This window comes from Mus caroli, unplaced genomic scaffold, assembly GCF_978045245.1.
Source record: "Mus caroli unplaced genomic scaffold, Mus_caroli_1 scaffold_1, whole genome shotgun sequence".
NCBI classification, from domain to species: Eukaryota; Metazoa; Chordata; class Mammalia; order Rodentia; family Muridae; genus Mus; species Mus caroli.
Window position 1 is genome coordinate 49,589,692 of NW_028227256.1, and position 23,374 is coordinate 49,613,065.

The window sequence follows — 23,374 nt, forward strand, 5'->3', positions numbered from 1 at the left end:
CTACAGTAGACAGAGGGAGCTTGTAGAGCTCACCTCCAATAGAAAAACAGGGAGGGATGAGTTGCCATCCCACAGTCAAAAACTCTGATCCAGAATTGTTCCTGTGTGAAAGAACTGAAAGGACAAAACTGGAGAACAGCCTGAAGAAAAGGAGGTCCACTGACAGGCCCAAATTGGGATCCAGCTCAGGGGGAGGCTCTAGCCATAACTTCAACTATTCATCATCAATGAATCTTGTTGGCTACAAGAGTCCTCAAGATTCATCATGTCATATTTTTGTATAACATGAATGAAGATTAATATTACAGTTTAGTTATATGATCAAACAAGCACCTAAAGAAAGACAGCTGTCTTTCAGTTTTTCAAACTAGCAACAAAAATTCATCTTTAATTAATCTGAGTACACATTTCATGTTGTATTAATATGGAAACACATATTACCTCTAAAAGTTTTAAGTTTATAAAATAAAAAATAGTAACCAAAATTGCAGCTCTGATAAGAGTCACCCTCAAGCACATTGAGATGCGTGATCCATCTTCAGACTGCCTTCTGTTCCCTCTGGAGACTTGCTTCCAGAACAGCCTCAGGAAGGGTGGCTGATTCCAGATGACTGTGGTTCATCCAGCCTTTCAGACTGTTCATGCCAGGAATTCATTTAAGTCCTGAGCTTTCTCAGCACATAGAGACTGGACAACAAATAGCTTTCTTTTGACTTAACCATTTTTCCAATTTCCTTTTGGGCCCCCAAACAGGAATTCTTCATTCCAGTTCATTGGGAAGCAATTATAAGGAGACCATCATCGCAATCCCTTAAATTGGGGTGGATGGTGTTGGTCATTTTATAAATTATACATATATTGTCATTTTAAGGAATTATTTACAAGTAATTATAGTCTTAGACAGGGAGAAAACTAAGAAGCTTAGACTCAGGAATTTCTATCTTTCCTTTCCTCTGCTCTATCCTTCTTTCTTTCTTAAAGAGTAGGAGTTTGTACCCAAGGAGCTAAAGGGATCTGCAACCCTATAGTTGGAACAACATGATGAACTAACCAGTACCCCGGAGCTCTTGTCTCTAGCTGCATATGTATCGAAAGATGGCCTCATCGGCCATCACTGGAAAGAGAGGCCCATTGGACTTGCAAACTTTATATGCCCCAATACAGGGGAATGCCAGGGCCAAAAGAATGGGAATGGGTGGGTAGGGAAGTGGGGGGTGCTATGGGGGACTTTTGGGATAGCATTGGAAATGTAATTGAGGAAAATATGTAATAAAAAATATTAAAAATTTTAAAAAAAGAGTAGGAGTTTGAAAAGAAAAAGGATATAGAAATATTATAAGACATTATACAAATAGAGGTGGATTATTGAATCTGCTCTTAAACCAAAAAATATTTTATACCCATAATCTTACATTGGTAAAGATCTTTATATTTTGATGCGAAATCAAGGTCATATTTTGTTACACTGGTACAGAATTTTTGTGTATTGATACAGAAATAAAGTTATTTTTGATACATTGGTATAGTTATTGTATATTTATACAAATTTAAATTATTTTTATACATATAATATATATGTGTTCAACATTTATTTGAGGTATTATACTTATATAATTTTTAAAGTTACAATATAAAGTTCTAGTCCTTTTTAAAGTTGTTATTACAAGATGTTAGATGATAATAATACAAATTATGAACTATTAGGGATAGTTAAATAAAATCAATAGCCAGATAGTCAAATTCATGGTTATATTAGATACTAGTTTAGATAATTATAATAAGATGTTTTCAAGGTTATTCAAAAAGTAGATAGCTAAGAATAAACTATGTTTGACAGTTCACATATAGTATAAATAAATAACTGGTCTTCAAAAATCTCAGAGACTTACAGAATATAGCATTTAAATATAATTTTATTAATTTATTATTTTTTGACTATGAGACAGGTCTGTTCCTGACAGTTATCCCCATTCCACTTCAAAAAGATGATAAGCATTAAAAAACTCCATATGGAGTTGATTCAATTGTGGCAAATTAGCTGCTGGACAAAGAAAATGCTCTAACTTTATCTGCAGACAGAATGCTGTCCAGAAAGGACAACAAATGCAGGAAGTCAACTGCCAAGCTCTACCAAGACAGAGTAAGCAAGTCCTTCATAATTCTTGCTTCATAAAAGGTCTGTAAAATACTCTGGATCAGAAGGCTGAAGAGAGATGCTCGAACACTACAGAGAATACTGGGGACTGTCCAGGCAATCAGCCATCTGTCATTTCTATAATTTTTGGAAGTTGCATCCCTGTACTTCCTGCAAAGTCAGGTAATACTTATTCCTTCTTAGGTATCTGAGGGGGTTGAAGACTAGATAGCCATAGTCTTACTAGAAACATAAGTTGTTTAGGATTTATGAAGATGTTCTAGGCCTCAAAAAATTTTAAGATAAAAAGTGATTTAGATATAGAACTCTGAACTCACCAAAACAAGATAGGTGGTAGAATATTTTATATGGTTGCCAAACATAATGGACTAAATATTGTGAATTTAATTCTTACCTAATATTTTCATAATTGTTTCATAATTGGCCCTACTGTAGGTTGTTTATTATTATCATAAAAAACCTCTTAATAGACAAAAGGAGGAAATGTAGGCATAATAGGGTGGGACATTCACCAACCAGAGAAAGTAGAGGTGAGAGAGGGAGATTCAGATCAGCCAGGAGGATGGAGGATTTGGAGCCATGAGGAAGGGGTCTGGAAAGAGATCACAGAAGGACATCTTAAGCCGAAAGCGCCAGATCAATGATAACATGCAAGTATCACGGATGGGGCTGGGAGGGAGCCAGATTAACATAGAAGTCTATGTTAAGTCATTTAACTGTGCTCAACTATTGAGGTGCAGTCTTAAATAAATATTGGTTTCTCTGTGTGGTTAATGGGATTAGCATAAAGTAAAAAAAATACAGCTGCCATATTCACTGTTTATATTTATATGAAGAATAAATCATTTACAGTATTTGGCTGACAGATGAGCCATGTGGAGGGTTTTGAACAAACAGACCTGATTGCTTAAAGAGGCCTTCCCCACTGAGAAGTTAGGGTCCAGAAGCAAATGTGTAGTTTATTGCAATGATTCAGAGTAGACATAAAGGAGCAGGGTGAGGAGTAGAAGGAGTGGTAAAGAGTAGGGTTTCTCCATAAAACGTCTGAGTGCAGCCAAGACGGTTGCTGAGTGACTGAATAGTCAAGTAGAGGTCCTAAGAGACACTGACTTGAGTCTCTAAAGGTGATTTTGGTGTACAGTCCCTTTGGCACTGTCCATATAAGTGGTCTGGAGGTTAATATACCCATTTTTCTTGTAAGAGGCATTGATCCATGCATAAGCTATCTGACCTATGTGGCCAAGAGAAGCCACCCTACACTACTCCTTTGTTGTGATACACCAATTTTTAACCCCATCATATGAGTTGACTGGTATCAAGAGTTCCTGACTTCTTCTAAAGCTCTGTGTTCTGTCTTTCCTTCTAACAATCAAGTTGAAGGGCTAGGGAGACAGCTCAGAGTAATGGAGGTAAGAACACAGCATTAAGATCCAAGTTTGAAAACCTAGACTTGAGCATAGCTGTGAATGCTTGAAACTTCATCATTGTAGGGATGAGACAGGCAGATCATGAGAACTCTCTGGCCAGTCAGCCTAGCTAAAATGCTGACCTTTTATTCAGTGACAACTGTCATAAAGCAACAAGGGAGGTAGGTGATAGAGGGAGACAGCCAATGCCCTGGCCTTTATATGTGTTCATGAGCAAACATACCTGCACACTCATATGAATTCTCCATATATGAAAACATACAGATCTGTCTGTCTGTCTGTCTGTCTCTCTCAAAAACACACTCACACACACACACACACACACACACACAGAGACAGAGACAGAGAGAGAGAGAGAGAGAGAGAGAGAGAGAGAGAGAGAGAGAGAGAGTTCATAGATTAAACATAACAGAAAATAATGAAACTTGAGTTTGAAAACAAAGAATTGAAGGCTTCTGTAGGTAATGATAATGGGATTCTTATAAAAATATTGAATATAAAACAGTTGTAGAAATAGAAGAAAATGACAAGAATGCCAAATAATCTTGCCCCAGACTTCCTGCAAACAACTTTAGAAAGCAACCACCCCAGAGACTCAAGTTCTCACAAGCTCAAGTTCCTTGTATAAAATGACAGAATATTTGCATATAACCTACTTAACTTTCTCCTGTGTGCACCAGCATTCAGATCACCTATAAAACCTAAATTCAATGTAAATTGTATGCATGTATGTGCGTGCGTGCGTGTGTGCGTGTGTGTGTGTGTGTGTGTGTGTGTGTGTGTGTGTGTGTGTATGTATGTACGTATGTATAATAGATGTTCAACCACAGTATCTGGAAAACATTGACATGAAAACTTCTTACATATTCAGTACAATTGAAACTAAAAAGCATTTTCCATCTAACATTACTTAAGTTTGTGTTTATGAAAGGTACAGATAAAGGGCTGGTTATATCTAAAATGTATTGTCTCTCACTTCTCTTTGGGTTTTTCCATTCTCTGTAACTAGGGAACTGCCCATTCAAATCTCTCAGGAAGTGTCCGCTTTTACTGTATGTTATTGACTAGATACTCTTAAGATGTTCATACTAACATTGCTTGCTTTTAAAAAAACATAACATGCAATTTCTTCATGCTAGTGCATATGGGAGCAAGTTCCTAAGTTCTAATTTCTTATGTGTTTCATGAAGAATGAACTTATCTTCAAATCAACCTTTAAAATTAGTAACAGAGCTGGGCCATGTTGGCACACACATTTAATCCCAGTACTCAGGATCTCCGAGATCGAGGCCAGCCTGGTGTGCAGAGCAGGTTCCAGGACAGCCAAAGCTACACAGTGAAACCCTGTTTCAAATAAAAAAGAATAGTAACAGAAATACACAACTTGCAAGACTTCAGGCCCAGAGCCCAGTGTAGACTTTTAAAGCTCTATCTGCATCACTAATGGATCTGCTGCATGAAACTAAGTTCTAACAACGATGGCTAATTCATGTGAAAGAAGCAGCTGTTCCAGGTTTATCACAGGAGTGAGTACAGCAGCCAGGACTATGGCATCACCCTAAGTGCCCATTGGTGTATGTTCCAGTCCTACAAGGCTGACTGAGTGGAGGTTTGCCGTTATAGAGCTAGATTCTCAGTGCTCTAGAGAACTCACTCAGAAGCAAAGGGTAGAATGTTGATTACTAAAGGCTGAGTCAGGAGGGAGAAAGGGTAGCACTGTGTGAAGGAGTGTCTCTGCAGCGTCAATTGTTAATTCTGCAGCGGCAGAGAGCTAAAGGCTGGCAGGATCTCAGTATTGTTATTTCTATGGCCCATCATGGGTCTCATAGTTTGTAAATACTCACTCTTCCTCACCTGCCTAAGGTGAATTGTATCTGACTGGTTGTAATAAAGATCTGATGGCCAATAGCTGGGCAGGAAGTGGAGGGCAGATCTTTCGGGCAGAGAGAGGGATGCTGGGAGAAGATTCAGAGGCAGGAGATTCAGCCAGATGAGCAGAACATTGGATCAGAGAGCAGGACAGACAGGTAGAGATGGTCACGTGATAGGACATACTTGCTACATCCACTCCAGTAGTGACAAGTGCGACAGGCCCCGAAAACCTGGGCTCTGTCTCGAGGCAAAAAGTTCATGGAAACTTAGTCTCCTGGAACCCTGGCATTCCTGTATAAAGAATGCTCCAACGTCCTTGCTTTAGTTGGTAAACGGATCTTTGTGCTTTCCCTTAATATTGCTTTATTACAAGTGCTCCTAAGGATTGATATTTTGACATATAGCTAAATTAGATTCTAGGCAGTCCTTGATTCAACCTTGGGCATGGATAGCTAAGTCACTGCCCTACACAGAAATTTACCATTATCTAGGAAGAAGGAAGTTTGTGACCTAGAGGAACCAGAGTAGATACTTAGAACTATAAATAGCTGAGTTACACCCATACACAAGTATTTACAATGGCCTAGGGGGAAGGTGCACTATACAATAGACTAGAGTAGGAACTACGGTAAGGGCACGAAGCCCTTGCCCCTGGCTTTTAAGATTAAGTGGACCTTAGGTGGAGCTGTTTTTGATCCCAGTTGCTAACATTGAATTTTATCCCAGTTAGTTCCTGCCAGTTCTTCCGTGTTTGCATTACTCTGTTTTGTGTAAGAATCCAGTAACCTCTTGGTACCTTGCCAGTGTGTCACCCAACTTCCCTATTTTCTTCTGTATAAAAAGTTTGATGCTCGATTTGACAAATTATATTCAGATCCACACTCCCTTGTGTTGAGTCTGTTTGTCAATTCACACCGACTCCTTGCCCACCTGTGACCAGAGACCCGTTCCATGCAGACAAGGGACCAAGAGGGTCTGCGGCACATAGTGCCAGGATTAGTAGGGTTAGAGTAACTGAAAGGCCTAAGCTTTAGAATATTAAAAAGTGCCTATGTCATTATTTAAATCACTGGCATGTCTGAGAAAGTCCCCATATAGGAGTGAATTAGCAAGATATTGATAAAAGAAAACAGGATTTCAGTTAGAAGAAAACTTCAAGAGATCTACTGTCCAACGTGGTGACTATAGCTAACAGTGGGGGCATGTACTGCATGAATCCTAGCAATGGCTTGTAAATGTCCTCACCACAGAAGGTGAGATAATAGCTCACCCTTTTTAGCTCAATGTAGCATGCATACTTCAAAGCATCATACATGTACAATATAATATGCATAAATTACTTGTCAATTCATTTCTTGAGTTGAAGAATAAGAGATGAAATAAATATGGTTGACTTATTGCCAGTTATCTGTGACCGCGAGGATGCTACAGAAACAGCCATTAGTACCCCGAGCACAGAGAGACTGGAGGGATTGTTTGATCCTTCCAGTTGACACTCCCTGGGTTGTCTGAGCTTCTAAAGAGCATTGCACATGTGGTCTATGCACAGCTCTAAGAGAAGTTAGTATGGCAAACAGAAGGTTGTACTGCTATTGTAGTGGAGAGTAGTAAATATGCAAAACATATAGGGAGCTCTTTGCTACACCCCCTTCTGCTTTACCTATGCTTGACCATCTGTCACCTGCCTATGTATGCATGTATGTATGTATGCATGTAGTATGTATATATGAGATCTATCTACTATCACCTGTCTGTATATGTATGTATGTTATGTATGTATATATGTGTGATCTATCTACTATCTATCGCCTGCCTGTATATGTATGTATGTATGTATTTATGTATGTATTTATGTATGTATGTATGTATAATCTACCAACTATCACTTGTCTATGTTTGTCTGTCTTTCTTCTTTCTTTCTCTTTCTTTCCTTCCTTCCTTTCTTTCTTTCTTTCTTTCTTTCTTTCTTTCTTTCTTTCTTTCTTTCTTCTTTCTTTCCTTCTTTCTTCCTTTCTACCTACCTACCTACCAACCACCTATTACATGCTTTGTCTTCTCTTTCTCCAGTCTCTGTATGTCTTTCTGTTTTGTTTCCTGATTTCTAATTCCCACCCTGCTTCAGTAAGTAGAAACCCTCAGTTATCAGACTTCTTTTTTTAATAAGAAACACAAGTATTGAAAGTACACAAACTAGCCAGGCGTGGTGGCGCACACCTTTAATCCCAGCACTCGGGAGGCAGAGGCAGGTGGAATTCTGAGTTCGAGGCCAGCTTGGTCTACAGAGTGAGTTCCAGGACAGCCAGGGCTATACAGAGAAACCCTGTCTCAAAAAATCAAAATTAAAAAAAAAAAAGTACATAAACTTAGCTATAATATTCTAATTCATGGTTCTAAATCTTCTGCCTCAAGCTAACCCCATGGATACCCAAGCTGCCTGAATCCAAACAGCTGGTTCATTTAGTCATTCCACTTGAACTGTACATTTTTGCTCCTCCCTTGGTATTTTATTGAAGGGTTCCAAGCAACAATAACAGCACAATGTTCATATAACAATATCATATACCAACTTAACTGTGACACAAATGCCACTAATTTACTAAAATTCACGTCATGAACACATAATGAGAAGATGTTCCTCAAAACAGGAAGGTGAATATTAACCAAGTGGGACAAAACTATCTTCAAGAGATAACAGGAAAAGATGCAGTTCGGCTGAAGGGCCCTGAGATGAGAGTCCTATGTTTGTGTCTTTTCAGGCCCGAGGTTTTGGATGAGGCGGCTCAGGAAGGTATCCAGCCGATTCCTGGACCTGTATGCTATCAGCCCTCCCTTGTTGGCCCAGAGATCCACCCCAGAAGCACCTTTATTTTCCGTATGATACAGCAGCTGTGGCAAATCCAACCCCGTGTCTGGACTTCTCTCTAAGCACTCTTTCATGTCTACAATGCCCCCACCCATGGCCCTCAGAATGGCGTGGGCGGCACAGGAGTCCCACTTGTATGTGGTGTCCTCTGAGAAGATGTAAATGTCAGCCAAGCCCTGAACTACACAGAGGCTCTTGTAGCCAGCCCCTGCCGCGGGGAAGACGCTACCTCCGCACACGCGCGATAGAGCAGCTTTGATGGTGTCTTTTTCGCTGGTACTGATGACTGCAGAAAAGGGGCTGGAGAACTCTCTGTCAGAGTTTTCAGTCTGGGTTTCACTGTCGCTTTTAGAGATGGCGAGCTGCGGGGAATGGATGTTGGTCCCCATGTACGAAAGGCCCCAGTAGCACTGTCCCTTCCACCTGCAGGAAACAGGTTTAGGTGCCGATTAGCATGTTTGTTTTACTCAAATGCCTCAAAGCAAAATGAGTTTTAATGCTCCTGAGCCTATAAACCAACATCGAGCTACTAATTAACTCTAAGAGTGCCGTGTAAGCACAGAGCAGCCTGTGATATTGAGAGAGGGGCACTAACATTTTAGAGCACTCTCATATCTAGCTGGGATAGCAGTAAAGTACGGATACAGTTTCTGGCCTCTAACAACAATGGCAAAGCTCAGTACTGCTTCTGTCATTTAAAGTCTCCGAGAGAAAGAGATGAACATCCAAGTCTTATAAGTCCCTCAGTTTCCCTTGCAGGCCTCCCGTCATTGGCTTATTCTTTTTTATTCTGATTCGCTTTGGCTTTTAACTCCAAGAGCCGACTCACATTGTTATTTTTGGCAACAATAGATAGCAACTTTGTATAATCCACTTCCCCTCTGAGTCAGGTACTCTATGTACAGATGAGAGACTAGGGGCCAGGAAAGCAAATCACTTGCTAAGGCCACCTGGATCCTTAAGTGGTGGAACCTGCATTCAAACCCGGGGTCTCTTCCCTGAATCTGTGACCCACTGAAGCCCTGGAGTCCTGACTCTGGAGTATCAGCCTCTCTGGAGTGCTGGGCTTACAGGTGTGTATCTCCATGCCCAGTTTTAATGGCCGTTTAAAAAACTACCAAAACATACTTGGTCTGAAGAAAACCAGAATAAACTCCAGAGGCTTAAACTTTAACTCCATCCTTATCTGAAGTAAGCTGAAGATTCATTAGAACAAACAGTCCTATGTGACAGAGACTGCAAGTTTTTTCCAATGGAGAGCAAAAGATACTGCCTGTGTTCAAACTCGCTGTGCTCTGGAGTCAGTGCTTCAGCACAGAGGCTCTTGGCCATTCTCCAGGCTGTGATGGAGTCAATAGTAAGGCAGGGAGATATCAGGCAGAAGAAAGCTGACCCTGGCAGTATTTAGAAGGCGATGGAGTTGATCCTGGCCATGTCTGTCAATCATTCCACTGAACACTCTGCACATGTTGTTTTGTAATTCTTCTATCGTAACACAGAAATTCATCTGGCAACACAGTGGTGGTGTCTACCCTGTCTCTGTGTATCTGAAGACACTGTGTAGCATTAATCTGTTTGTGTGGTTTTGAGTGAATTTTAGAAACAGGGATAAGATTGCTGTATCTCAAATGCAAAGCTATGATTTCTCCAAGACAGTATTAATTTCTTTTAGAGTATCAGTGTGGACTTAAACCCTAATAAAACTATGCCAACTCTGGGACTGAAGATAGAAGGCGTTTTTTTTAATCCAGCCCTGTGGACTCACAGTGGGCACACCCCACAGAATCTACTCATGGGAATGCCATGTACAGCGACAATCCTAACAAGCAAAGCTAAGGCTAGATGATCAAGACTGAAAACGTCCATTTTTTTTTTTTTTTACCTTAAAGTAGTTAGGTTTTGGGACACAAAAGGCTGATTGATGACTCCCATTAGGGGCAGGCCTGTCTGTAGGTCATACACGCCAATTAAAATGGTCACGCACTGAAGTCCGCTGGGGAAAACACCTTGGTTGGATTTAACATTGGCAGAACCTTTAATATACTGATAGGTTGAATCTGAAAAAAAAAATGAAGCAAATGGACAGTTTGTTTAGAAGTAGTGGCGACTCTCTAGGAGCTTTGCTCTGTGTAAGTTCCCTTCTAATTTAGTAACCAATCAGATCTCACCTCTGGGCACTGCCTGCACTGAATCATTTGAACACTCATGCTTAAGTTGCTTGTGCTGCAGTATGCTTCATTCTGAGTGTATGAGAACTTTAAAAATTGTCTTAATTGTGTTGAAATAGGATTTCTATGTAGCACAGGCTAGTCTTTAACTAAAGATTTTTATCCCTCTGCCTCTTGAAGCTGAGGACACGGTTAAAATCCTATGGAACCTAGCATAGCACCTTGCATATCATAATTCCTCAAGGGCAGTTAGGGCTGGGGAGATGACTCAGTGGAGAAAGTGCTTGCTTTAACAGTGTGAGGACTTAAGTTTGGATTTGCAGCACCAGTGTAAGATGTGGGGCAAAGTACAACACACTTAAAAATCCCAGTGTGGAGGATGCAGAGGCAAAAGGATCCCCGGGGTTTGCTGGACAGCCAGTCTGACGGAATCAGTGAGCTTCCAGTGAGGTGGGAAAGAATGAGTCTACAAGTCTGACCCATATGTGCCCTGTGAATAGGAGCACATACACACACCTCTAAAAACGCATTTAACTGGTAAACTGTGGTAGGGTTTTTGTTTGTTTGTTTGTTTGTTTGTTGAGAACTGTTACTAATCAGAGGAACAGTCTGAGATGGAAAAGCCTTCTAGGAGTCCATCAGACCTGAGACGGCCTATTATTGTTGTTATCATTTACCTCCCCAAGATGCAAGAAAGGGGATAATGAAGTCAGCATAACAGAGAAGAAGTTAACAGTGCTTGTGAGGGCTGATCTTGATTGTCAAGTTGACTAGATCTGGGATCAACTAAGAGGCATGTGTCTGTGAAGATATTAGCTGGAATTATTATTTGAAGGTGGGTACAATCTTCCCACAGAGGGAGTGGCACCTTCCAGTAGCCTAGCTGTAAAGAGGTCTAAGGAAAAACAGGGCTGGTTTTGCCTGTCTGCCTTCCTCTTTGCTGCTGCTGCTGCTGCTGCTGCTACTGGAATCCTTCACTGAGGTCAGAACCTAAGCTTCTCTGGGCTGCCAAAAGGGTCTAAAGTCCAGTGGTTTCTGGGAATTCTCCAGACTCTTAGTGTCAGAGTTGGACTATTGAGGTATCCAGCATTGTAGACTGAGCAGCTACCAGCCTCTCCAGAGTGTGACAGCCATTGCTGGACTACTCAGTCCCTACCAATCAAATAAATCTGCTTTGTAATATCTATTCATTCTATTGGTACTTTGCTATCCCATGAACTAGCACACAATGAAAGATGTGTCTGGCCAATGACCCAACAAACATCTCTCCAGCGTAGAGGTAGGATACAGAAGATCACTGCCCCTCAGAGTTATAATAGATATCAATTTACCCTTTCATGACCAGAGATTTGGGGGAAAATTCTTAGTGTTCATATAGAATATGCTGGCTGAAGGTTATGCAGCTATCTGCTGTTATACTGTGTTGTGTCAATTCACATGCAGGATAGGTGCTAACACAGTTGTCTGGCTCAGTATAATGAGGACTTCCAGTGTGTGAAGCAGAATTTACCAGGAGATAGCAAAGTGAGGAGACTTTGCTCCTAGGACTTTGATAGTGCCGTTGAGGAAAGGGGCTACATTTAAAAAGCAACACATTATAATTACAATTCTACTATAAAAGGACAAGAACTTAATAAGCTTTATATTGGCTTACAAGTTGCCCAAGACACATTCAGCTGTTTGGCTTGTCCTTGGGTTTTGACTGTTGCCTAACTGAATGAGTGGCCAATGATTTAAAGTCAGGTTTGGGTTTAGTGTTTTGAAATCTGAAGATCTACCCTGTACTCACATATGGCAGAAAGCTGAGTCGCACTGCTGCCATTCACAGTCTCACTGATTGGCCAGTCTGAAGTCATTTACAGATTAGTCAGTTCACACTGTGTGTGTGTGTGTGTGTGTGTGTGTGTGTGTGTATGGCTCACAACTATGTGTAACTCCAGTCCCAGGGTATCTGATGCCCTCTTCTGGCCTCCACAGCCATTGCACACACATAGTATATGAGTATTTTGGGCCATTTTTCATACACATAAAATAAAAATAAAGAAAAAAAAATAAAACAACTTCTCTTAGTCATGGCATGACTAAGGCACCCATAACCTCACAGCAGCAGTGGCCATGATGTAAATGCTCATGGGATGAAGCTAACCAAACTTCCAGCACACGGGAGGGGCTCATGAGGAGCTGTTGGCAGCTGGCTACTCGATGGGGGAAAAGTGTTTTCTGGGGGAAGGGTTGCTCCCACATGACAGTGGATATGCCCACACTTAGGTACCTAGTTGGGCACCAGTAATTAGACTTAGTGAGTTTCTAAAATAAAAATAAAGACATGATATCAGGAGGGGAACATGTTGGGGGGGGTCTGGGAAGTGTTGGGGGTATGAGCACATTTCACTGTATACATGTATGAAATAATAAAAAACAAAACCAAAAATAAAATTCTCCCAGGAGATCTGGTGTTCTGACAGTCTCTATTTCTTAGAGCTGCCCTGACCCCTAAGAAGAACACTATGGGCTAGAACGAAAAGGAAACGCACATGGAGCGGCTCTACACTTACCAATGGGATCCACCCAAATCCCAAGACTCTCGTGAGGGATGCTGATGTCCAGGGACTCCAGCGTGGGATCAGTTAAGTCCACGTCCTCATGAACCACCTGAGCCAGCGCTTCCGATGCCAGCATGTTTCCGTTAAGGACCCTGCTGAGAAGCTCTGCCGTCTCCTCCTCCGTGGACTGCAGCTCCACTGTGATCTTTTCCCCTAGAATAAAGACAAACTGGAGCCACTGTTTCCCAGGCAGTCTGGGAGAAGGAAACAGCAGACGGCATCGGGCAGGGAGGGGGTTGGGCAGCTAAGCTGAACTCATCGGTTAGGTGCCACAGCAATGGTTCTGAAACCTTCCCAATTGCCAGATCACCAGCCATACTTTACAATGCTGTGGGTGCTAGTGGCGCCACACTCTTCAACTCCGCGGAGAGGCTAGGTTCCAGGACTAAGCCTGCTGCCCAGAGAAATGTCTACATGGACAAAGTTCTCCATTCTATTTAAGGGGCAGCACAGACCAAGTGGCATTCTTCAGCCTTTGATGATTGCTCTGTTACTTAGCTTTGACTTTGACTTTTCAAGCGTGTAGGTTGCTTTGCCCATTTCAGAATGTTACTGAAAAGAACAGGTAGATTGTATCCACATACAGAAATGCTTCTACTTCCTTCTGTAATACTGCTTATAACAAAAATATTGCTTATGTTCCGTAATATCAGATGAAACATAGTAATTTTGAATGCAGTAAAACTTAGTGGATCAAAATGACACAAAAACTCCCCTCTGTGACAGCAGCTGGAAGCCATGTGTTAGCTGGCCACCTCTCCAATGGAAACAGAGAAAAGAGGCCCTGCATTGGCAGCTCTTAAAATATGCACTTTGGGCCCCTGATGAGTCTGGTTGCCAGCCTCCTGGGAGAAAAGAAGGAGGAGGCTGGAAAAATAGGTAAAGTTAGCTGGACATGGTAGCAATACCTAAAACCCCAGCATGTTGTAGGTGAATGTCAGAAGATTAGGATTTTAGATCCAGTCTTGGTGACACAGAAATTAGAAAGTCAGTTTGGGCCACACAAGACCCTGTCTACACAGAAGTAAAAGGTATACCAGATTTAATAGTAAAAAGTGACAGCTGAGTTGAATATGGTTGGACACTCCTGTAATCCCAGTACTCAGAGGAAGGCTTGCTTATGTTCAAGGCAGGCTGTGCGACCTAGTGAGACCTCTTAAAAGAAGGGGGGGGGGGGACGGGTTTACAGATCCACGCTCCTACCTACCCCAAAAGCTCCAACCAGCAGCACCTGTGAGCTCTTTGGAAATGCTCCAGGCACCACCTGGATGTACTGAATTTTCAGGAAAGTCTAAGATCTGATAGGCTCAGCAGAGCTTAGGGCTCAGTGGGAATCAATTGATCACAGTAATAACTCCTCATGTTTTGCTTGTTTGGGGGGTGCTGGAGTTTGAGAGCAGGCTCTCCAGGAATGCCGAGCAGGTATCAACCACAAAGCTGCCTCTCCAGCCCACAGCAATGACTGAGCTATCAGTCACTGAAATATACTTAAATTTGTGTTTTGTTAGGCTGCTAAAATGGGGGGCTAACTGCCACACACTTAGTGGTGCTTCCAGCTTACTGAAAATCATGGGCCATTCAAATGAGTATATCATATGCTTGAGCTTGGCCAGCTGTCTCCATCACACTTAGCGGGAAGCCCCACAGTAGTGCCAGCAGGCACCACAGACTCAGATCCATGTTTCTCTGTCTTTTTACAAACAGGAAAATGAAAATGGAATGTTTTTTGCCTCTTTAGTTCTAGGCAAATGAAGCACTTAACTGTTTATAGTCAGATGTAGGATTGTAAATTAAATGTATTTTGAGTCAATCACAATACTTATTTCTAATTTTTAGAAGTTTAAATAAGATTTCTGTCTTCTGAGAGTCATAGAAATGTATACTAAAAACTTGCTAGAAGCCAAGTGGGCAGTTCATGCCTGCAGTCTCTGCCCCACGTCTGGAAAACACAGCAGGGGTCACATCAAACCGAACAACAGAAAAATAAAATTAAAAACTTGTATGAAAGGAAGTTTCTGGTTAAGCCAAGTACCTTTACCGAGGTTCTGAGATGAAGTACAGGGGCGACTGGAGCAACACCATGCATTAATCCAGGACTGAGGTATCTGCTACACTCAGTCAAGAGCTGTAGAGTCCAGGGGACCCCAAAAGGACTTAAATCCCACCCAGACAATATCTTCTCAATCATGTAGATGAACATTTTTCTGGGGCACCAATGGGCACATTAGATTGTCAAAAGGCTATAGAATTTTCCTAAAGGCTACGTCACACTTACTAAGATGCTACACATTTAAATTTAGAATGATTCATGGGCTGCTGAATTATTCCAAGAAACCACCTTGCTTCTCTCTAACTTAAATGTCATGGTATTCTGAGGTAGAGTCTAAATAAAGCTTCATACTTAAGCATGTTATGCTCCTTATCCCAAAAGCTTCCTAGCATTAACTTATGTTATGGTCTGAGTTAGAGATTAGAATAATATGATAATTACTACATAACACAGTAAGATTCTTATACTTACCCAAATCATTTGTAAACTCATTGGATTCTTCTCCAAAAACTTTTTTCCCCAAGCCTGGAAACTGAATGAGTCAGAGTTTTACAAAAACAAAAACAAAAACAAAAATCAAATGACAGCAAAGCCCCCCCCCCCACCACCACCTCCACAATCAGGTCCTAAGAGAGTTAGTTCCATGAGCAGAGTTAGATTTGAAACTCAAAAACACCCATTGCAAAAGTCAGCTTGAACATGGAACTAAGTCAGCTTGATTCTGTGTTTAGTTTTCTAATATTTTCCTGCTCCTTTGCCAGGAAAACGGCTGAGTCCTGGCTTCCTGATGTCCTTTCAGCTTTCTGCTGGAGAGCCACAGGACTGGGTATATATATTAATTCTGTGCCCAACACTACCCTGTGAATGCTCAAGTCCCCCAAATAATTCCCTTTTCTAAAATAGATTTTATATGTATATATACATATATATATTATGTATATGGGTACTTTGTCTGTATGTATGTCACACCAGAAGAGGGCATTGGATCCCATTAGATGATTATAATAATGTCACATGGGTGCTTAGAATCTAACTCAGGTTCTCTGGAAGAGCAGCCAGTGCTCTTAACCACTAAGCCATCTCTCCGGTTCCTAAAATAATCTAAAGCTGGAGAGAAGAGGCTGGAAGGCAGTCTCAGGTTTTATTTCCATTTTCAGTTGCATCTCTGCACCTGTCAGGAATGTCATTACCTTCCAGGCTAGAAGATGACAGAAAAGAGAACAAGAAGAAAAAAGAAGAGAAATACTGTAGTAACCTGTGACCTAAGCATCAACACAGAGTGAACAGGGGACCAAATGAGACTTTTGTCTCATCTCTGTGTTATGCTCAGATAAACACAGTTCATTCCTGACCCTTCGAAGACTCTCCCCCACCCCCCACGCCCCCAAATACTGCTGACTGAGATGTTGCTGGTTTGGGGAAGGAGCTGCTTGACAGCCTTAAACTTGCCCATCCCAGAGGGTCAAACCACCAATGGCCACACTGCCTGCTACTCTTTTTTCTCTTTTGCAGAAGAGAACAGGCCTACAAGAGCTGGCAATCTGCCAGTTCCCCAGCCCCCACACCTGCTTACAGAGCTATTCAGAGGAATGCAGACAGAGGGGGCCTGAAATAGAAGTATCTAAAGCAGTTCAAATGGAAAGTATTTGTTTAATAAATTCTGGCATTACTTCGTGAACAATTGCCTGAGCTTGTTCTATTGTTTAGAGGCACATATCAACCCATAAAATGTTGACATATATCCAGTCCAGTTGCCCAACCCGCCTTTGTATCCAAGGGTCTCCACTAGTAACAACAGAAAACAAGCTTCCTTCATTTAGCTCACCAAAGCCAGGTAGTAAAGGGCATGAAAAAAATATATAGTCTATGGAGATTTTGTATAATTCATGTATTCTCTTCTCACACTGGTGGTCAAGATTTTACTGAATTCTACAGTAGTCCTCAGGTTTAAAAAGTTCAATAAAGATATTGACATGTTTTATATTATTTTCTATCATAAAGTTCCATCCTCCCAAATTAAAAAAAAAAAAAAAGAAGGTGGGGGGAGTTATATAAAAGACGACAGAATGCCCAATGACACAGACTCAGAAAATATTTCCTATGTTCAAGAACTCAAGCTGTCATGCTGTGCAGTGTCAATTCAGGCAACTTATTCCAGCTCTCTGTGACAGCCTCATCCCTGTAGAACAATGGTTCTAACCTTACAGAATCCTTATAGGGTTAACAAAGTCAAATCCACGCAGCCTGGTACTCAGTGAGCACTGCTTGCTGGTGTTACTGTTACGACTCAAGAATCCTGGCTTTTTCTAGCCATTTCCACACATAGAATCACAATCAGTGTTTGTCATGACCATATTTTTATAGTAGAATAAAGGGAGATTTCGCCTAATTCCAAGCCCATAACCAAAGCAAAACATTAGATAAATGGTTTAGCTGAGAAGCCAAACGCTGCTCTGAAATAAGTGGGTCAGAGCATGGACACACAGAGGGAAGCTTCAGTGGCCCTCGGGAGCATGTAGCTCAGTGTGCTCTGGTGCAGAGAGCATATATTATTTATTAACAAGAAACCCATCAATAAGTAAAAGGGTCAATACCATATACTCAGGTTAGGAATCTGAGCACCCTCATCCTGTTTGCTTTTCTATACTTCAATGATTTCCTGCAAAGACCATTTTAATACTGTAATAAAAATAAGGCAGGGCTGCAAGGTGTTTGTTTGAACCTAAGAGAACATAAGAGTCAGTAAAAGGCCTGCTGTTTATTCTGAGGGGGCCAGAGGAGGCACGGAGGCAGGTGTCCTGCAGCCACCGTGGCCTGACCTCTTACCTTGTTCTCCATGTTCTGCTTTATAACTTCCTGCACCAGCACATCCGCCAGGGTCTTGAAATCTGCAGCAAACTTCTTGTTCTTCTCTGCACCTTTCTTCTCCTCAATGAGCAGCTGGAAGAGGGTCTCCTGCTGCCTGCACGCCCTGGCGATGTTAGCAGCCTTCTCGGAGACACGGAGCAGCTCCAGGAGGATGTCTGACATTTCTAAAGCCTGCTTCTTTCTCAGCCTCACCCACCCTCTGGCTCACAGCTGCAAGAACACAAGAATATGAAAGAGAAAGCAGTTCAGGGATGATGTCAGGGTGCCTCTCCCACTAACACATAGCTGGCAGCAACCTGTCAGGGAAGCTGACCTGCTAGTGAGTCCCCGCACATTTTCAGCGTGCAAGACTGCAATTACAATCTAAAGATTGAAACAAACGTATTTCTCAAAAGTCATGTAAACCAATTACACTCTCAAAGAACTGAATTTTCAGTGAAAGAAAAAAGAAAAAGCCTTGAATTAGAATTTATGTTACAGGGCCATAGCAAGACAGTGTCACAACGTCAGAGGAAAGGCAGATTGTTACAAGGACTTTAATCATGACACAGCTTTATCTCAATTACATTGACGTAATTCTCTTCTCTGTGAGAATGGTGAGGGATGACAATCATGCTGCCAGATCCATGTGCTAAGCGGATGAGCAGCAGGCATTGTGTCTTCCAGACTCTGAGGCCAGTCTTGGGCAAGCACTATAAAGCAGCTCACAGCCAACTCCACTCAAACATTCCAGGGACATATTCCATCTGCCACCAAGTAGCAGCCTGCACACCAAAGCAAGGGGACTTACACCTTGTTGGACTTGAGAAGTTCTGTCTTCTAAGAACTATGTAGTATGCCTACATCATTATTTCTATTCTTTCTTTCTTTCTTTGTAGCCCTGGCTGTCCTGGAACTCATTCTGTAGACCAGGGTAGCCTGAAACTCAAGAGATTCGTCTGCGTCTGCCTCCCAAATGCTAGGGCTAAAGGTGTGTGCACCACACCTGGCTCCTATCTACTGGTGCTGCCTCAAAATGCTTCTGTGGTCCTCTTCCTGTTCAAAGCCTGAATCATTCTGCTTCCTTTGTTGTGAGGATTACCCTGCCCTGTGTGACATACAGTTTGGAAACGGAAGCTTAGGGGGTTGAGTTACTTCTAAAAAAGGTTACACAAGACTAAAACATGGGGCTCAGAACTGCCCCCACACACCCCACATCAGGGTTCTTTATTATCACAACAGTTTCCTCTATGAAAAGAAGCTTGAGGCTGGGAACCACTCAGCTGTGAAAACACTGATGTGGGGGTGTGGCAAACTGTTAGAGCCTGTTTGTCTTAAGTCTGCTCAAAAAACAATTTTTTTTTCTTCCTGAGGAAATATGTTCCTCAACAGAAATGAAGGAAAGATGACCAACACAGAGAGATGTCCCTTGTCACAACTGCAGTTGCTTTACTGCCAGTGGTCTTCTCTGGAGGGCAGTAGTAGACAGGTGCTAACTCCCTGACACTGGAAACACACAGGCTTCCAGGGAGCTGCTGTCATAACTGGACCAAATTCCACCCAAGACCCTCTTTCCTCAGTCAGTACCATTAAGTCCTTCCCTAATCTCTGGTAAGAAAATAAGAGTTATCTGGTCCAGAGTTCAAATCCCAGCAACCACATGGTGGCTCACAGCCATCCGTAATGAGATCTGGCGCCCTCTTCTGGAGTGTCTGAGGACAGCTACAGTGTGCTTACATATGATAAATAAATGGATCTAAAGAAAAAAAAAAAGAAAAAGAAACTGGCTTAATGTTTAAAAAAAAAAAAAAAGAAAATAAGAGTTAAAATATTTTCATACAAGGTTGATTAAAATTATTTAAAGTAGGAAAGACATTAAATAAACATGTTTTGTTTTGCTTTTGGGGCAGGTTCGCTACCACGTTGTCAGATCTACAAGATAATACAGAAGAATTCAAGCAAACACGGCTCCTTAAAAGCCCTTTATTCTTTATTTCCAGATTCAAACCTGTTAGAAGATTCATTTACTTTGTTCTGGACCTATACATTAAGAAGAAAAGTGGCATTCATATAGCCAAGCCACTTGAACTCAGAAATAATTTACTGCATCCATTATATAAATACTAGCCACAAATGATGTCATAGAACAACACAGAGATGCATGCATAGTCTCACTGTATGTAGCACATGAGCCACAAGAGTAGAAAGGTGGTGACCATAACTTGATTTATTGCAAACATTCTGCATTATTGTAAGAGCAAAGAGCCAATGAACCAAGGGTATATAAGTTCCTTCTCATTTGGAAGCAGCATAGTGACACAAAGGAATACACTCCAGACTTGAGCAAGTTATCACATTCAACAGCATTAAATCTAATCTTTATCCCTCCCCCCATCTTTTTTTTTTCTTAATCTGAAAAAATACTGTAAGCTTTGGGTAAGAAAATACTGGGTAAGTTTCCACCCAGCCACCTCAGGGAACCCAGAGTTCCCCCACCTTGATCCTGACTTCTTCTAGTAATGGTCATTTTCCCTACCTGAGCAGATATTACAAGTACAGGATATAGCAAGTATAGGAACCTGGGTCACGAGGAGAGAATGTTCAGCTGTGAACTGCAGACTGTGATGCTCCAGAGGTCTGGGCTCTAGACGTTCATAGTTCCACTTCTGAGTTTTCAGGTCCTGAGTCACCCTACTGTGTCAACTGTACCCTCTTTTTCTTCTGGCCCAGGATACCACTGTCACATTTTGCCAGACTCCAAGTTCCTTGTCCAGTTTCAGTTGAGACTTTCTCCAGCCAGCATAAGCAACAGGGCACTTCTCCAGCTCACTTCCTTTCTCTGAGGTCCCAGGTCTCCAGAAAACAACCTACATACAGTACTTTCTAAATTCCCAGCAGTGCTCCAAGTCTGTAGTCCTTGCTTGGGAAAGATGAAAGCAGGTGGGTAGCTTAGGCCCAGGAGTTTGAGACCAGCTGGGATAACATAGAAAGTCCTTTGTCTCCGTGTACAACTTTCTAATTAGATGGTTGACCTACTACTTTCTGGGAGGAAAGCTCATTTCTTCTCCCAAACTCACCCTTAAGGGTTTCTGTAAGCTCCGTTCTTATCTCTGCCCATTTATCTTAAGTTCATTCAAGCAAGTAAGAGAACAGCCTTGGGCACTTAACCCATACCTGGAATTCTTGCGACAAGTTGTATATGAAAAGAATTGGGGTCAACACTGGCACAAATTTCTTCGGGTTTCTATGGAAATTATCTTTCAAATAACTTTAAAAAGCAAATTTAATTTATTTGCCTTTACTAACTCTATACAGCCTCTGTTGGAGGCCAGTTGGTAGGAGCCTTAGTGAAACCTTACAGGGAAGATGATTCACATTCAGGGTTAGGCAAGTCTGTTGTTGGTAGTGGTTGCTTTTATTTTTAGGTAGGTGTGTAGGTGTGTGTGTCTGTGAGTGTGTGTGTGTGTGTGTGTGTGTGTGTGTATACGTGTACATATGCACGTGTACACTTGTGTTATTAGAGTAAAGGCATAAGCATGCCTGATAAATACTCTATACCAAGCTACATTCCTGGCTTTTGGACTTTTGTGAGTGACTCACCCTGTAGCTCAGGCTAGCCTTGAGCTCAGTTTGTCACTAATTGGCAGTTGGTTTCCCTCTTACTCTCAGGAAAGCCCTTTCCTCGGCTGATTGTTCTCACTGTCAAGTGCCTTACTAGAGACCTGTTCACTGTACAGTGATGTCCCTCTAAACCAACTGTATGGTAATGGTGATGGGGATAGACAGAGGCTTCCATCGTGACAAATCCCTAATTCTTCTTGTATTCATTTGCTGTTTAAGACTGGGTGGCCTCCAGGTCAGAAATGTGTTTCCTCGCCATCCTCTGTGTCCTTAGCTAGCCTCTCCTTTGTGGGCATTCGACTCTGACATGTCTCCCTCTTCTTATAATGACTTAGTCAGACTGAACTAGGACCCACCCATGTGACCTCATGCCACCTCTAGAGAGCTCCTTCCTCCAAACAGTCATTTCTCAGTGTTTTTAGAGACTTGACTTTCCACAGACACCAAAATACATGTGTGCTCAGATCTTCGTGTAAGATGGCTCAATATTTGCATAGAACTTAGGCACATCCCCTGACACTTTAAATCATCTCTTGCTACATACACTCCAGTAGTGACATGCATGACAGGTCAAAAGCCTGGATGCAGTCCTGAGGCGAAAAGTTCACAGAAACTTAGTCTCCTGGAACTGTGGCCTCCCATAGCACGGATGCTCCAAACCTGTCCTTGCGTTAGTCAGAGTGTGGGTCTGTCTGCTTTCTTTCAGTATTGTTTTATTATAGGTGTCTCCAAGCAATGACTTGTCAAATACCTAAGCAAAATTGAACTTTGCTTCCTGGCCTTCACCAGTGCCCTAGGTAGTCCTTGAGCCGACCATGGGCTTGGAATTCAGTAAGAATGTTGCCTATTCAGTAACATTCAGAATTGCCTCTCGTATTGTAAGAGAGATAGTGAAAGAAATCAGGCATTACTATCTACTACATAGAGTTAGAAATCTCAGGGCAAGCTTAGCAAAGTAAGTTTAGAATTCTTATTATAGTTATGTATGGCAGACTACATTACTTATTAGTAGAAAGTCTCCCCACACTATCACTCAGAATAAAAGCCAAGTCGCTCCCATATACAGGAATTTACAATGGTTTAGGAAGTAGATTGGGCTGTGGCTTTAGAGTATTACATTATTCATGAGAAGGTTAGCTAGAGCAGAACCCCCTAGTTAGAACCATGACTTGAGTGTGAAAGCCCTTGCCCCAGGAATGTAAAGACTTCACACCTGGCTTCTAAGAATATAGCTGACCTTAGAGAGAGCTGACTTTGTCTCAGTTGTTTTATTGCCCAGTTCCTGCCAGTCTGTGTACCCATTCCTCTGTTTTGTGTAAGAGTCATTAAGCATCTGCTAACCTCATTGTACCTTCCCGATGTGTCACCTAACTTCCCTATTTTCTTCTGTATAAAAAGTTTTGATGCTTAATTTGACAGTTTACATTCAGATTCAGCTCTCTCTTGAGTCGGTGTCTGTCTGTCAATGACCCTTGCTCACCTGCAACCAGAAACCCATTCTCTACAGATCAGAGACCCAATAGAGGTTAGTCTGTGGCAATCTCTGGATTACTAACAACATCTAGCTCATTGTAAATAAATAGGTGTCCCACTGTAAGGGAAGCAGTTGTGTGTGTTCAACCCATACACACATTCATCAAATGTTTCCCACTCAGGATTCAGGGTTGATTGAAGCCAGGGGCAGAAGGGTGGGTAAAAGCACTAGACTGCACAGTCACAGTCTGAGGTATTGGCATCAGGACTTCAATATTCCAGTCTTAGAGGAGCC

The 23,374-nt window shown here is 41.8% G+C and overlaps 1 protein-coding gene across 4 annotated transcripts in view; it reads right to left on the reverse strand.

Annotated features, from left to right (window-relative positions):
- Positions 1 to 1,404: 1,404 nt before the first annotated feature.
- The window catches only part of Inpp1 (inositol polyphosphate-1-phosphatase), a 36,673-nt gene continuing 14,703 nt past the window's right edge, over positions 1,405 to 23,374 (reverse strand). For 2 of the 4 annotated variants that reach the window (XM_021166124.3, XM_085837115.1), the window contains 5 exons: positions 17,965 to 18,216; positions 15,610 to 15,670; positions 13,041 to 13,241; positions 10,200 to 10,374; positions 1,406 to 8,740 (listed from right to left, as the gene is read on the reverse strand). In XM_021166124.3, coding sequence (XP_021021783.1) covers positions 8,191 to 8,740; positions 10,200 to 10,374; positions 13,041 to 13,241; positions 15,610 to 15,670; positions 17,965 to 18,168 — 1,191 coding nt within the window. In that variant the 5' untranslated portion in view covers positions 18,169 to 18,216 and the 3' untranslated portion in view covers positions 1,406 to 8,190. Of the gene's footprint in view, positions 8,741 to 10,199; positions 10,375 to 13,040; positions 13,242 to 15,609; positions 15,671 to 17,964; positions 18,217 to 20,521; positions 20,545 to 20,564; positions 22,052 to 23,374 lie in introns of those variants that run through there. The other 2 variants (XM_029479834.2, XM_029479838.2) reach the window with 2 other exon arrangements.